Genomic DNA, 16,342 nt, shown 5'->3' with positions numbered 1-16,342 from the left:
GGAGAATATTCGTGTCAGTTTTCAAAATGGTTTCCTTGCCACTTACTACCAATTTAACTTCATAGAGGGACTTAAAGGTCTTTGCATTTGACTTATGTAGAGGATCACTTAACTTGACTTGTGTGTGACTTTTACCAGGGGCCATCATCCTTTCCTTCACGAAGGTGTCTAGTGTTTCAGCTTTGAGGAGAGTATCTTGAATATCTGAAGTAGCTAAATCCTTTGTTTGTGGCAATGTTCTGGAGGAACTGATAAGAAACATCTTAAGATGATGGCTCAAAGGTGCAGGTCTTTTCAAATTTATAAGTGGACCCATGGTTCTATGTTTCTATCATTTTGAAATAAAGTAAAAAAAGAAAAAATAGATTATAGGTTTAGTCATTTTTGTGGTTCTTTTGTTTACAAAAGAGGAAAAACTACAACAATTTTCAAAAATGTCAGATTAGAAAACATAATATTTGGATTCAGCATACCCAAAAACATAATGTTTGACACCAAGATCACTATTTTGTTTCTGCTCCTTCAAAAGTTATTTGGAGCTCATTGCGTATGGCCGACATTTTGTTTTTTAGCTATTTGGAGCACATAGCTTAAAATTTCAGATTAGAAAACATAATATTTGGATTCAGCATAGGGGAAGTGGGGGGAATATGACCACCTTAAGACAAAATTTATAATATTTCAGATATGTATTGAAATACAGAAAAATTGCATATTGCAAAATTTACTACAGTCTTTCCGCAATACATAGTAGTACACATGAGCGAAACTCTCTTCATGCAAATGAGAAACAATAGAAAAACAAAACTACTACAAAACCCATTTTACCCCGAGCGGTGGGGGTAATATGAGCACACTATTGGGGAATATGAGGATGATGAGTTTGAAAGTAAATATTACAAAATATACACTAAAGGCAAGTCACAATATAACGCTTAATGATTCTTCAATACGGTATATATCATAAAATTAACTTGCATGTCTCAAATAGTCCTTCACCCGCGACAAGCAGGGCAGATAAAATGTACTTCCTCCTCCTCTATGCCAACGCAATTATTATGATATCACACGGAACAGTGTTCACAACGTATCCACTCTTTACCTTCATTGTCTCAATGATACCAACCCTTGGATATACGGCACTTGCGCTCTTCACCGCTAGATGCAACTGTAGATGGAATAGTACCTGAACTTTCCATAGATCGTGCAGACACATGAGGGAGACGTTTCTTTTTGACTGCAGAAATAGTTTCTGATGCGGTAACCTCCCTTGCTTCTCTTGCCTTCTCCGGGTCACAGGTGGCTTGTAAAGAACAGGAATTGGTGACATGTGCGCACAAGTTTCCGAGGTGAATATCTTGTGCGTGCAAGCGTGTTTGCACACTTTGATCTGACTGCATTTGAAGATGTAGGAGAAGCCGCGTCATTGAGCGATCCAGGAACTGTAGATTCACACCTCTGAGATCCTGAGCAGGATGGACTGTTGACAGATTGTTCCACAACCACTTGAGAGCTTCCGCTTGGAATTGGTTGGGCCGGTGTAGTTCTACCCTCTTGGATGAACGAGGCTGTGTCGTCTTGGAATAAGGATCTTTCATCATGTGTTCTCCATGTGCTCTGCTTGCCAGGTTTGCCTATTGGACGTCCGTCTGTACGTTCGTGGCATCTGGAATGCAAGAATGAATATCATACAAAACCAAGGGACACGATACGTGGATGAATGTAACACAACTCTTAGCAAGGGCAAGAAAATATCTATCCCAGGAGGTCACTAGGATAAGAATCAGCAAAGAATAACTACATACGTAGGCTTGTTACGAACGTGCCCACCGCGAGCGAGATGGCATTTCGATACACTTCCGTTAGCAGTCCACAGTTTTTTTTTAAAGTTTTCAATTCAAACGATTCACACAGAATCTATACTATAAGCAGCAACATATCATAGGATGCAGTTTTTCTTTGTAGCGTAATGAGATTTCTGAGGTTTGGAAATATATTCTACGTCTCTGAATTATTTGTTTTTGAAATGCCCATCTTCCCCTTATCAGAATTCCTATGCCCATTTTACCCGGACTTGCTGTGCTGATATTTCCACAACTCGCAACATTTTACGTAAGTTTGTACTACTGCATTCACAACGCGGGACACCGCGTGATGCCATTTGCATTGCATGCTCCTTTGTTGTAGTTTCGTTGTTGCTATGTCAGTTTCCCGCTATTTTACGTTATGCTCTGCTCAGATCTTAACTCCAACTACTCTAAAATAACATCACGTGCATTTTTTACTATAATTTGGAACAGCACCTACCTTTCAACAGGCACACAATCTTCCTTGTCTTCAGCTGCGATGTGACAACCAACACAGATGACAACTTGGTCTCCACTGATGTTGCCAACCTGCAGTAGATTTTTTTTTCACCACACACAGCTGGTGCTGTGACGTAAAAACCTTACGTGTACCCATATTCCCCACGTGCCCATTTTCCCCCCACTTCCCCTACCCAAAAACATAATGTTTGACACGAAGATCACTATTTTCTTTCTGCTCCTTCAAACGTTATTTGGAGCTCATTTCGTATTGCCGCCATTTTGTTTTTTAGCGATTTGAAGCACATAACATCAAAATCGAGAGTGGCAAACAAAATATTCATAATCAGCACATCAATTACATTCAGAAAATGTTGTTTGTCCGCTTTTCCTCAAAAATGCCTCCTACACTTTTTACAGCCACATTTCTGAGAATTTGCACCAGGCTACAATGAACAAACTGCGTCAAGTAAATGATCTGTCTGCTGAACGAGCGAAAATCTTGTTCAGCGAGCGTCGCTCAGATACTTGACGGGCCCCTGTTTGTACCGTTCTTGCATGAATTAGTCTGTAGACTTTGCAAAGTCTCTTCTTGTCTCCTCTCGATACCACCCTTACTTCTACAAAATGTGAATTCACATACAAAAGATTTGGACACGTGGTGCATAGGTCCATTTTGCTGACGTAGTCCACCCGCATAGGGTGATTCGAAAGTCGCGCAACCCAACAACAATTCTTGCTTAAGTTTTCAGACTTCGTTCAATGTTTGTCACTGCTTTTCTGAACGTACCTGCTCAAAATCCTCAAGCATGAGTCTGCTCCTCCTGAACGAACGAAAGCCTCCATAAGCTCTTCTTCCTGGACTTGGGTCGAGCCTCCTCCCACACAGCAGTCACAGTAGCGGAGAAGCTCGAAGATCACGGCTAGTAGCGCATGCAGGTAGTCCACGTCATCAAGGTGCTTCTCTGCCGCCTAAAAGAAAGAGTGTTGCTCTTATTTGCTTTGCATTTGTTTGTATACTGTCGCTCCTTATCCTCTTAGGAAGTGTACGATTTCTTTGCTTATGAGGGGAGGCGGAGGTCTGTGTTAGTGCATATTATCGCTTTTTAGAGTCTCATCCAACAGAAAAATAAATGATAGTGGCAACCATGAATCCACGTGGTTGCATACATACAGTATAGAAAAATGACCCTTTCCAAAGGCTCGTAAGCGTTAGCATGAAAACTTGTTCACTTTGATGACCTCTACACGCTATTAAAGTTTTTGTTGGGGTTACGCAACAACACCCTGTATTGGGGTTATTCCTGAGTAAACAAAAAATAATCGATCAGACAAATCGATTATTGATGGCGGGGAAATAACTTCCGGTTTGGCGAATTTTCCAATGTAAACAAGTTGAAGACTTCTCGAGGGTTGAAATGAAGCTTACTAAACATTGAAATACTACGATTACAGCAGTAAAAGAAATAATAATAATTATTATGGTTAAAATTATTGTTATACACTAATAATATATACCTAATTAAATGAAAAACTAAATATGCTGACCAAGGCAGTAATTTATTTTATTAAAAACATAAACTAAAAAATTACTGCCTTGATCAGCATATTTAGTTTTTCATAATCATGGAAACAAGGCTTAATGGTGACCTAATTAAATAAATTTTATTCGAATTTTATTATTGTTATTATTATCATGCTATTCGATCCACACGCCGAGAGAATATCCAGCACAAATATTTTCCATTAATACTTTTACATTTCATAGTTACTATACTGAAATGCACAGTTATTGTATTTTGTTATTAACTTTTGCAAGTGTCGTTCAAGAAAAGACTTTAGAAGTTAGAAAAAAATACCCTTCTAAAAATCTAAATTCTGAAAATTGTGAAACCATTTATTCTTTGGATTAAATGGTGGAATATGAAAATATAATCTGGTTCCTGTATTTTTCACCCATTTTTTCGTTCTAATGCATATTTTACATTGATTACTCTGTTCGAATACTAACCAAGTAAACTTTATTTCTGTTATTAACAATAAAAATAACAAACTTTCAGTTTTTTTTGGAACTTTAAATGATTTGTTGATTTAGTGTTTTAAGTCCACTTTATGCACAGTAAGGCTAATAGGGACTGGACCTACAGTTTAAAGTGGATTCCGAACCACTTGTGCCTCCAGCGGGTATCGAACCCGGGACCCCTTGATTACAAGGCGACGACGCTAACACTGCTCCATCGGGGAAGCCACAGAACTTGAAATAAAGGATGCTAATTTCCAGGTGGAGCGGGGGGGGGGGGGACGTCGACGACTGACCTACCGACGCCCATGGAGAGAGCGCTTATCAATAACCAAAAGGCAAATGCGTTATAATATGATAGTCAACACATGTGCGTTAGACAATTATAATTTTCGAAAAACAAAATATTTTCATTTGATTTTGATGAAGTGCCGACTTCGGAGCCTACTCCCTCGTGTTTGTGTTTCGCTTTACTGTCAACATCCACTAATTTTTCCGTATCGGGTCTGTCTGAAAACGATGCATAGATACTGAGAACAATTGTTTGTTCCCTATCTCATGTTGAATCCAAAAGTCACACAAATATTGTCGCCTTTTCCGAAGAAACTGGGCCGAGTGGTTAGCACATCGCGCTGCGACGCCAAGGGTCCCGGGTTCCAATCCCGGTCGGGCTTGGTTGTTTGTGAATGTCCATTCATCAATTTCATCATTTCATCACTCATCCCCATTTTCGCAAATTAGCCAAGAGGCACAAAACGCCAAGTAAGATAAACTAAATCAATCAATCCGAAGAAACTGCCTTTACACCTTTGAATTCAATGGTATTCTTTTCAAAACCGGAAGTGCAGTCCCCGCCAGCGTCAAGGATGCACAGAAATGTAAACATCCGGTGAATAGCATCCATACCCACACCAGTGGTTTGCAAACGATTTGATTTGATTTGATTTTGTGTTTTAAGTCCACTTCAGCGGCGGCTCCAGGGGGTACGAGTGTACGGCCGTACCCCCTGTTGTTTCACGGACGCCGGGGCGACATGAAGGCAGAACGTAGCAGGATTTTATTTACTGAATGCATCCTTTTGGGTACACTTGTTCTGGATCTTGCGCATATTTGTTGCTATGCAACTTCCACGTTGCAAAGTTCCGACTGAAACACTTTGGAGATATGTAAGAGGAAAAAGTGCCAAAACATCGTTCCTTTTGTTTCGTTATTATTTTGCTTGCTGCTTCAATCAACTGTCAACAATCGCGCGGAACCTGTCCTCTAACGTCAACAATCCCTTATAAGATCCATTTTCACTTTTACGAATTAATTGTCGGTGTTTCTTTTTGCGTTCACTGCTTCAGAACGCGGCAGTGGGCTGTTCGGAAGGTCTACTGGGCGTCTTTTTAACATATTAATAATCCGCAACAATAAGCGGCACGATAAACATTTTTTAAAAAATAGTTCGTAGTACTTCCCTTCGGATACTCAATTATGGTCTGGTAGTGAGTGAATCGCATTCATTAGAAGAGTACGGTCTTAACAGTTTGCATATTTCTGAATTTTTCTTTCTGGTTTTCCGTTTTCGCATTCAATGAAAATGAGTCCAGCAAAGAAAAACTGTCAGGGGCAGAAAATACGAAAAGGGAGAGAGAACGGGAAAAGGATATCTTGCGTCAGTCTACTTTCATGAATAATTTTCTGAAAAGTTCGAAATCAGGTGAGTTATTGAAATCATTGAAAAACGGCCTACTTCTGGGGAATCATTTTTGCACACTTTTCCCGAACAGAATCTTAGTGAAAAAATTTTGCGATTCGAATTTCCAAACTAGAGATAGGCATTGACACTTGAATTTTGGATAACATTAGTTTTGTCAATTTTTAGTGTTGTTTTTGTCTTTGCTTCTCTCCTGGCTTTTTCTTTTGAAATCACAATAAAATATTGCTGCAAGAATTGGACATTTCTTGGTAAAACTACGTATAGAGGTAAAGGTGGTATTATGAGCCATTCATATATTATGAACCCCCCAATATCTGTTCATGGAGTGGCCTCAGCCTGGTGGCGATGATTTGAACTGCTAATTTAGTAACGCCTTTTGCCGCCAGAGAGTTCTCGTTCAGTTGCAGCTGATAGTTTATGAGTGAACGTGTTCTTTTTGTTTTCTCGATCTGAAAAACTTTGAAAGGTAAGTGTTTTGCTTTTAATTGCAGTACTTATTCATTTAAACTCATCCTAGTGCATTATTGCATTGGATAAACCATGTTTAAAAGATTGTTTTTGTGTAGATACTATGCAATTTTGCAAGTAACAAAGATTCGTTATGCATGTTCCAATTCCAATATGGCAAGGGTTGTAAAATGAGCCCCCATCGTGCTTTGTATATGAGCCCCCAAACTTTAAGGGGCTCATATTATATACACTACAGGAGTGTTTTCAACTTTGTCTTTTCAGATGCCACGAAAAGTGCTAGGTCCAAAAAACAAGACAAACTGGAATACTGAAGATATGGTTAAGGCGATCAAGGCTGTAAGAAACAAAGATATGGGATTGAAAAAGGCATTAAAAATGTTTCTTGTTCCAAGACCTACTCTTCAAAGACTTGTTCGAGTTGACAAACCACCGGAAGAAGCCGCTTTAACAAAATTAGGGAGAAAACCTATAATGGGCGAGGAGCTGGAAAGTGAATTAGTCGAGTATTTACTTATCATGGAAAGTAAATTCTATGGTCTTACCAGACAAGATGTTCGCAGAGTAGCTTACCTACTGTGTGAAAGAAATGGAATTAATAATCCATTCACAGAAGAGGGGTTAGCTGGTAGAGCTTGGTTCGACCACTTCATAACAATGTTTTATCTCTTTCGAAACCTGCTGCGACATCGTTCTCAAGAGCAAATGGCTTTAATAAAGAGGCAGTCGACAATTTCTTTGATATCCTGGAAGCCGAGTACGCCAAACACAACTACCCGGCAGATAGAGTATTTAATGTCGACGAGACAGGAATATCAGTCGTTCAAAGCAGAATCCCTCGAATCATTGGGTTGAGAGGAAAAAGCCAAGTGGGAGCTCTAAGTTCTGCTGAACGGGGCTCTCTCGTGACAGTAGTCTGTTGCATGAGTGCAGGGGAACTTTTGTACCTCCTATCTTCATTTTTCCCAGGAAAAATATGTCTGAGCTTCTCATGTAAGACGCTCCACCGGGGGCAATTGGTAGATGTCATCCGTCCGGTTGGATACAAGCAAATATTTTCACAGACTGGCTAACGCACTTTATTGACAAAACTAAACCCTCGAAAAATGACCTTGTGCTCCTTATTCTAGATGGCCACAACTCCCACACCAAAAACATTGACATTGTGAATCTTGCTCGAGAAAATGGCATATCCATTGTAAGTTTACCCCCACACACATCGCATAAACTGCAGCCTCTTGACAAAACATTTCTTGGCGCTTTAAAACATCACTACAGTGAAAACATACGCAAGTGGATGCTTCACAGTGAGAGACCTGTTGGACCCTATGATATTGCCGAACTATTGGGAAAGGCTTATTTGACTTGCCAGACCGGATCCATTGCTGTGAATGGGTTTCAGGTTACAGGATTATATCCGTGTAACCGGAATGTTTTTTCTGCTGTGGACTTTGCACCTTCCTCTCAAGAGGTACTGGATTTGGAAACCCTGCGAAAAGGCAAAGGGAAAATACCTAAATCCTCCAACAATGCAGTAAGAGGACAAAACACAGGTACCGAAACTCCACAAGAAGATAATCAAATTGCATCTGCGACGAAAAGTGTAGAATCAAACGGCGCTGGAACTGCAAGTTCAGCAGTTTTGGAGAATGTGCAAGTAACAAGATTCCAACCAGCTGCTGAAGATTTGGCATGGGCAGGGCCTTCAGGTCTGTGTAAAGATAAGGAGAAGAAGATTCCCGGACACACTGTGTCTCCAAAAGATATCTGGCCTGTTCCCGAACCAAAGAGGAAAGTGACTAACGAAGGTCCTAAACCTTCCAAGGCAGCTTTGATTACATCGTCTCCGTACAAAGATGCTCTGTTGGCTACTGGAGAAAAAAGAAAGAAGTCAGACTCAGCTGAAGGGAAGAGACAACTGAAGGATAAAAAGAAAAGAGATTATCAACAGCCTACTGAAGAAACAGAACCTAAAACAAAGCATGCAGTGAAACCGAAGCTTCATCAAGTTTTAGATAAGGAATACTGTGAATCAGATATCGATTCTGGGGAATCTGTCTTAGAAACACCAATCGGAATGGAATATCCCGGTGATGAAGAAGCAGTTTGTCTGTTCTGCGAGGGTCTATTTTCGGATGATAACCGAGGAAAACTGTGGGTGCAATGTCTCATCTGTGAAATGTTGACACACAACGAATGCGCTGGATGCGAGAAGGATATTTACATTTGCGACTTTTGTAAATAGACATTACAAAAAAACAAAATAAAACTTTTTAAATGGTTTCTTAATGACCCTTTCCATTGGTTTTGTAATGATTTTTTCAATGATTTTGTTAAGAACTCTTTTATGATATTTCACATCATAATATTTTTTTAAGGTTCTGTAATGAATAAAATGTTGTTTGTATGATTTGATTTGTCATATACTTTTCTAAACCAGTTATTCTATTATTTTTTCCTAGGGGCTCATATCACCAGCACAAAACTTTTTTTCCACAAAATGACTTGTTTTGCATTTTATTATTTTTCATATCCTTAAAGTATCTCAAATTGGTTTATATTTTAACAATAGTTGTATGAAATGTTGTAGTTAAATTTATCATAAGAATCTGAACAAAAAAGTTAAAAATCAAATTTTAAAAAATACAAAACAAAATGGGGGCTCATAATACCACCTTTACCTCTAGTAGCGGCTAACAACAACGAAACGAAACGTGAGTTCACCAACCTTTCGTCTGTGAAGTTAAGTTATTGAGAGACAATGAGAACACGTAAATCATACGCTTTGGGCAAGTATTTGAGTGAAGTAGTAGTACCTAATTCTATAGTTTAACCCATTTCTCATCCTTCCGGTCGTCTTATTAATTCTAAAAGCAAGAAATAAATTTTCTTTTATCGTCCCCCAAAGAAAATCAAATATTAGGATTAGACATTTAATTATAGGCTACTGTTCGGAACTCTGAAATTCCCGATTTCTTCTTTGTGGCTTCTAGTTTTCTTTATGTTGGTATGTATACTTATGACCAAAAATCTTAATTTTCAGGGTTAACACGGTAGCTAATGGGGAAGATGTTTGCAAAAATTATTATGCATTTCACTAAATTTCCTTCTCAGGGGCAACAGGGCACCGGAGCCACAAGAGAAAGGTAGATCTCGTCTGCTTAGAGTGTAAGGTGGATGGTAATATTTTGGAAAGGAGGACAGAAATCAATGATCGATCATAAGTTAACTTCGTCTCTCGGAACACATATTGAAAAATATTGTATGTAATACCTCGTATCATGTAAAAAAAGAAAAGTAAAAGTAAAGTGTTCCCCTGTGCTTAGCACCACGCCATGAAGGCGTATAGGGGGTGTGGGGGTAACGCCCCACACTTTCTTGATCCGGTCGTGAGTGGGGGTGATGTGATCAGCACCACGCCCCTGACCGCCTTTACCCCCCAGGTTTCCCCAGGTACCCATGTTATTCGACGCTGGGTGGGCGCCGGGGCCGCTTCCAAAGTTAGAAAAGTTCCCGGATTTGAACCGGCCGGAGATCGAACCCGGGACCTTTAGCATGGTAGTCAGACGCGTTACCGACTGAGCCACCGCGGCCACCTCGTATCATGTACTAGGTTTTATTATAACAAATACAAAAGACATTAACAATATAGAGGCATTAATTATATGTTAATAGTTTCGTTAGAAGCATATAGAAATATGCCTGTATAATATGGGATCCTGTTTACTAGTGCTTTATATTCCGGAAGTTCTTACGTTAATTATACTGTATTATTAAAATTATAAAAAAATCGTCACACAGATACTACATATAAAATTGCTAGAAAAAAATTAATATAATACATTCTACTAGAAGAGAAATCCACGAGCAAGTTTTATTGTACAGAATTATCAGTGGATCTACGGAAAAGCAGGAAATTTTAAATTTATTGAAATTCAATGTGAACAAAAATAGGCTTGCTTTTGCACTTGCTTCTCTTTTGCAGTAAATTGTACATTAGTCTGGTGTGTCTGGTGTGAAACTGTGTAATCGATTTTTTATTCTGTATAAGTACAGGGGGCCGCTGTTTTGCTTATCGTACCCCTTGTTCACTAATCCTGAAACCGCCAGTGGTCCACTTTATGCACAATAAGGCTAATCGGGACTGGACCTACAGTTAAAGTGGGATCCGAGTGCCTCCACTGGGTGTCGAACCCGGGACCCCTTGATGGTTTGCGAACGAGGCTCCTAAATTGTTTGTTAACGATCGCCCTCGCTATTCATATACAAAAGAGGCGATTACTCCACTTTGTACTGAAAATTAAGTAATCACCCCTTCCAAGACATCTATGAATATCGCTAATCATCAATTGATATAAGAGTAAATTGTCATCCCTTGCTCTTGAGGTTTAAAATTAACAGTATACTATCGTCTAACCAAGCGTACAGCTTATACGGCTCAAAGAATAACATGATTGTAACATTTAGACTGCCAAAAACAGCTTGATGCCTTCTTACAACAGTTTATACGCGGTATTAAAATGCACAGATATACAAACGATCTTATAACTGTCTTGCGATACTGGACAACAATGAGGTAGCCTAAACGTTACTGTTCTACCAGGCATAGTACTTATTGAATATCATTACAAGGAACATTAAATATATATATTCTTGGATTTGCTCTAAAGTATCTAATTTTCAGTAGATTCGTCCATGGAATCTAACTACTAAAATGTTCTTCATGATAGATACAATATATCTTTATTTCTCAATTCCAGCTTTTCAACATTGAATATTGCTTAATGTATTCGAAGTAATGCCTGAAGAGTCGAAATTTATAATACAAATATCTAATAAATGTGTACTTGTTCTTTTGCATCAATTGTTTAAAAAGGGCGTCGGCAAGGGGGGGGGGGGTCGAACCGGTCGGTCGACTCCCCCCTGGAAATTTCCATCTACTTTTTTCAAATTATAATTGCAATTTATAAACGAAGCACTTTATTTCACCTCATTTTGCGTCATTGTTTAAAAATGGTCTTGAGATATCGAATTTGGTATGAAACTTTCATAATTTGCTACACTGAAACTCTGTTAATTTGTAACTTTCACACGTTCCGAAGCTTCTTATACTACTGCGTATGCTTCTGCTACTGCTACTAATGTTAGAAGTAACTATTATGCAATCTTGGTTGTAACAAGTATTATATTATTCATATAAAAAACTTTTTGGATGTTAAAATAAAGTAAGCTATAACTGCTACTGCTACTACTGCTGCTACTAGTAATAATAATAATAATAATAATAATAATAATAATAAAATAATAATAACAATTTAAAACACCGACAATGCAATAATTTTGAAAATGAACCTTCCCCTTGACAAACTTCTGCATATGCCACTGGTCTGTATCAGAATATTTTTAAGGGGAGGGGGTGTCCTCGACATCTTCGATTTGACCCCCCCTAGGAAAATTTCTGGCGACGCCCATGATTGTTTCTTAGTTATGTATGTTAAACTCTGGAATAGGTCTAATATAAATGGAGAGCATTAACGGTTGAAAATTTAAATTATTTTTTCTGTTCCAATTGTTAATAATAAATGTACAGTTTTCTAGCCTTCCATATACCACATGGTGTAAATATTCGTCAAATTTCAAACTTCGCTTAAGTATTATATCTGGATATTTTATGATTTTATGTGTTTGGCGTACACAGAGGGCGAGCTGATGAGGTTACAGCCGTTCCTGAAATTCTGAGAAAAATCAAAATATTCAAATAAAAGCAGTAAATAACTCTTGGGAAAAAACAAAGTGGTAAATTCTGAAATCATCCCCTATTGCCATATCTATCTTTGAACTACTTGAAAAACGAAAGTTAAACATCGAAATTAAGAAATGTTTTAAGGTGCATCCCGGGCCCACTAGAACACAGCCCCCTTCCTCAAAAAAAATCCCGCATGCTCTATTGGTTATGAAGATGTAAACCAATGTATGCTACACTATTGTCTATGGAGTCTGTGGAACAAGCGAACGAAAAAAAGTCCTCTGCGCAAGTAGTAACTCGAGAGGGCTCGACCAATGAACGCGTGAGATGGAAACACGGCTGCAGCTACCAGCCGTTTACAGCAGCTCACACTGCTTTGCTCCGCCCACTCGCTTTCTCCCCTTCTCTAACGTTATGCACGGCCTTGCTCCACAGACTCCTCGGACAGAATGTACTCGATCTACAAATCATATGCATTATCGTTAAATGTAAACAGAATACGAGAGCCACTATTTATATTTTGAGCCTTTGCAAAACACTGATTGAAGTTAGGCGCGATTTGACGTTTGCACGGAATCGTCTGGCATTATTGACCATAACGTACTTCAAATGTTTTGTCAATAGCTTCATTTGTGTTGTTTATGTTGCCTTGGAGATTGCGCGACAACAATAAAATGGAATTAACTCGTGAACATTTTCGTGCGATGATTTTGTACGATTTTCGACGTGGATTATCAAGACAAGAGTGCATCGATCAACTTACTTCCACATCTGGCGATGAAGCCCCATCCTTTGCCACTGTGAAACGCTGGTATAACGAATTTAATCGTGGCCGCCATTCGCTCACCGACGACATTCGCGAAGGTCGTCCAAAATCAGTTGTTGTTCAAGAAAACATTGATGCTGTGCAAAACCTAATACTGCAAGATCGTCATGTGACATACTGTGAGATTGAGGCAACCATAGGCATTAGTTCCACCAGCATATATAAAATATTACATGATCATTTAAAAGGTAAAGGTAAAGTGTTCCCCTGTGCATAGCACCACGCCATGAAGGCGTATAGGGGGTGTAGGGGTAACGCCCCACACTTTCTTGATCCGGTCGTGAGTGGGGGTGATGTGATCAGCATCACGCCCCTGACCGCCTTTACCACCCAGGGTTTCCCCCAGGTACCCATGTTATTCGACGCTGGGTGGGCGCCGGGGCCGCTTCCACCGTTAGAAAAGTTCCCGGATTTGAACCGGCCGGGGATCGAACCCGGGACCTTTAACATGGTAGTCAGACGCGTTACCGACTGAGCCACCGCGGCCACCATTACATGATCATTTAGCTGTGAGAAAGGTATGTTCTCGTTGGATCCCACACAATTTGACAAAAACTCAAAAAGACGCTTGCGTCAATTGGTGCAAACAAATGCTCAATAAATACAATCGTGGTGCTTCAAAAGACGTATATAAGATTGTAACAGGTGACGAATCATGGATATATGCATATGAGCCGGAACGTAAACAGCTGTCGATTGTATGGGTGTTTCAAGATGAACCCAATCCAACAAAAGTTGTTCGCGCTCGAAGCACATCGAAACAAATGGTCGCCTGTTTTTTCGGGAAAACTGGTCATGTGGCAACTGTCCCTTTAGAGGAACGTAGAACGGTCAACTCTGAATGGTACACAACAATTTGTTTGCCAGAGGTCTTCGGTCAAATACGGAAAACAAACAAACGCCGTCGGATCATTCTTCATCAAGACAATGCCAGCTGTCACACATCTCGTCTAACAACCAACTTTATGAACAGTCAAAAAATCGAATTGATGGGTCATCCGCCGTACAGTCCTGATTTGGCACCCAATGGCTTCTTCTTGTTCCCGAATGTCAAGAATAAATTGCGTGGACAACGATTTTCGTCGGCGGAAGACGCCGTTGATTCGTTCAAAAACCATATTATGGAGGTGTCTCGAGAAGATTGGAAAAACTGCTTTGACAAATGGTTCGAACGAATGCAAAAGTGTATTGACCATAAAGGAGAATACTTCGAAAAACAATAAAGCAGTTTTCAATGCAAATTCCTGTTTTTTCATTGTTAGGCTCAAAATATAAATAGTGACCCTCGTATCTATAATTAAAGCCTTGTGCTTTAGATAGTAAATCATATGTTGATATTACGATATCACGTATTAGTACGTACCTCCTTGACCCGAACAAATACTTTCAGCTCTAAGAGAATTTCCAGCCCTGCTTGGATGTACTTCATGAAGAACGTCATCACAGAACGGATGATGGTGGAAATTGTGTTAGAATGGTCTTTCGCTGATACAGGGGGCTTCACCAACAGATCAAGTCTCCTCTGTAATTGATAAACATGCAATTAGTCTAAATCTTTCCTTGTGTGTACATTACAACACTTTCACATAGAGCAACGTTTATTAAACTATGGAGTCCTAGAGATCCAACTCAAGAGGGGTCTTGGAGAAGTTACTAAAGGATATGTGTGAGTGCACGTCGAGTCGAATTACTTTCGGAACATCTCCAGCGGCGCGAGTCTGTCTGGTGAGCCTAGTGGGCGTGTAGAGCCTGAGCAGGGGCTTAGCGATAGGTTCTGGGTTGAGATGACGTCAGTGGCTCGCTTCGTTGATTGGCTGCTTCGAGAGTTGTGACTCGTTCCGAAGCTTCAAATGCATAACAGCCAAAGATGTTCGCGATTTACCCAGGCATTAGAACAGAGACGCTAAATAATAAAAATCTTGGAGTTTGAAGTTATTTTTAAAGTCCATTTTATGCATGGATAGGCTAATTGAGTCTGGACCCACAGTTTAAAGTAAAATCCGAATCACTATGTGCCTCTACCGGGTATTAAGGCCGGGAATATTTTATTACAATGCAACGACGTTACCACTGTGCCATCGAGAAGGTCCTAAGTAAGCAAAATAGAAGAAGAAAGTAAAGACTGGTTTGCATTGGTCGAGTGAGCGGGAGAGTTACTGGCCTGTCTGCTAGACTCGACTCTTTTATATCGAATAGCTGTTTACACACTTTCTACTCGACTCTAGCAACGTGGAGTAGTGGATGCAGCTGTTGGGTGCTCTTTTGACAGAATGAACCTATCGACTTCGTTGACGATTTAAAAAAAAAGCTCTGAAACAGTTTACACACTTTTTCTTACGAGAAATGAATACAATAATGCACGAGGACGTGTCTAGAATGAAAACAAATTTCCTTGATTTTTCAATTTTGAATTTTTCTTGGTTGTAAGTAGAACGTAATTTCATTATTTTCAATTTTAGTTCTCCTACGCCAAATACATCAAATCTCATCTTATGAACTTATGGCCTCATACACCCGTTGCTTCTTTTGTTTGGACACTCATATTCACGGTACAGTTCTACAAACTTTATGTTGTCGCCTGTCGGACTTGGATCACCTGTTCATGGTTGATTTTTTTTTTACATACAATTACAATTAATAATAAGCAAACTCACCACACTCTACAACAGCACAGCCTCTATACTCTACTCAAATTTGTGGAAAAAATCGATGGGGAAAGAAGCAACTCGGTCGAGTCACTGTCCTCCTTGGACTGGCCTGACTACTGGAGTAAGTACTGGCTCCAGTACTCTCCCCGCTTGTTTACACGAGGAGAGTAGCTCGCTTTACCCTACTCTCCCGTCTACTCGACCAATGTAAACCAGGCTTTAGTATGTGTAATGCATGGTTCGGAAAGTAATTTTTAAAAGTGACATGCACAGTTACAACGTCCCGGGTCCCGGGTAAGAATCACGGGTAAGACATGGATGTTTGTGTTTGTCCTGAATGAGAAGAGAATAACTGGGTAAAACTGATATGGGGAAGAAGGGAAGGAGAATGACAAGGGAACTGCCCCTAAGGGTGTTTTCCTTCTTTCATTTAGAGAAAAAAGTGTCAAGGTGGTAGCGTATCTGTTTCAAGTCCGAAGGTTCTGGGTTCGATTTCCGTTCGATTGCCCCTACTTTCTTTTCTCTTATATTAATTCGAGTAACTATTTATTGCATTTTATTTAATAATTTATTGCAATTTTGATTAAATAAAAGGTTATTTAGATTATTGGGGGGGATGCTTTTCT

At 39.5% G+C, this 16,342-nt stretch overlaps 1 protein-coding gene across 1 annotated transcript in view; it reads right to left on the bottom strand.

Annotated features, from left to right (window-relative positions):
• The window catches only part of LOC145989205 (uncharacterized), a 50,639-nt gene that overhangs the window by 14,363 nt on the left and 19,934 nt on the right, over positions 1-16,342 (bottom strand). The window contains exons 6-7 of the mRNA XM_083124545.1: positions 14,432-14,590; positions 3,097-3,278 (exon numbers count right to left, since the gene is read on the bottom strand). Of these exons, the coding sequence (XP_082980671.1) occupies positions 3,097-3,278; positions 14,432-14,590 (341 nt within the window). The remainder of the gene's footprint in view (positions 1-3,096; positions 3,279-14,431; positions 14,591-16,342) is intronic.

This window comes from Lepisma saccharinum, chromosome 1 (genome assembly GCF_977018435.1).
Source record: "Lepisma saccharinum chromosome 1, izLepSacc3.1, whole genome shotgun sequence".
NCBI lineage: Eukaryota > Metazoa > Arthropoda > Insecta > Zygentoma > Lepismatidae > Lepisma > Lepisma saccharinum.
Note: the sequence above shows the minus strand (reverse complement) of the source record. Positions and strands in the feature narration are given on the sequence as shown.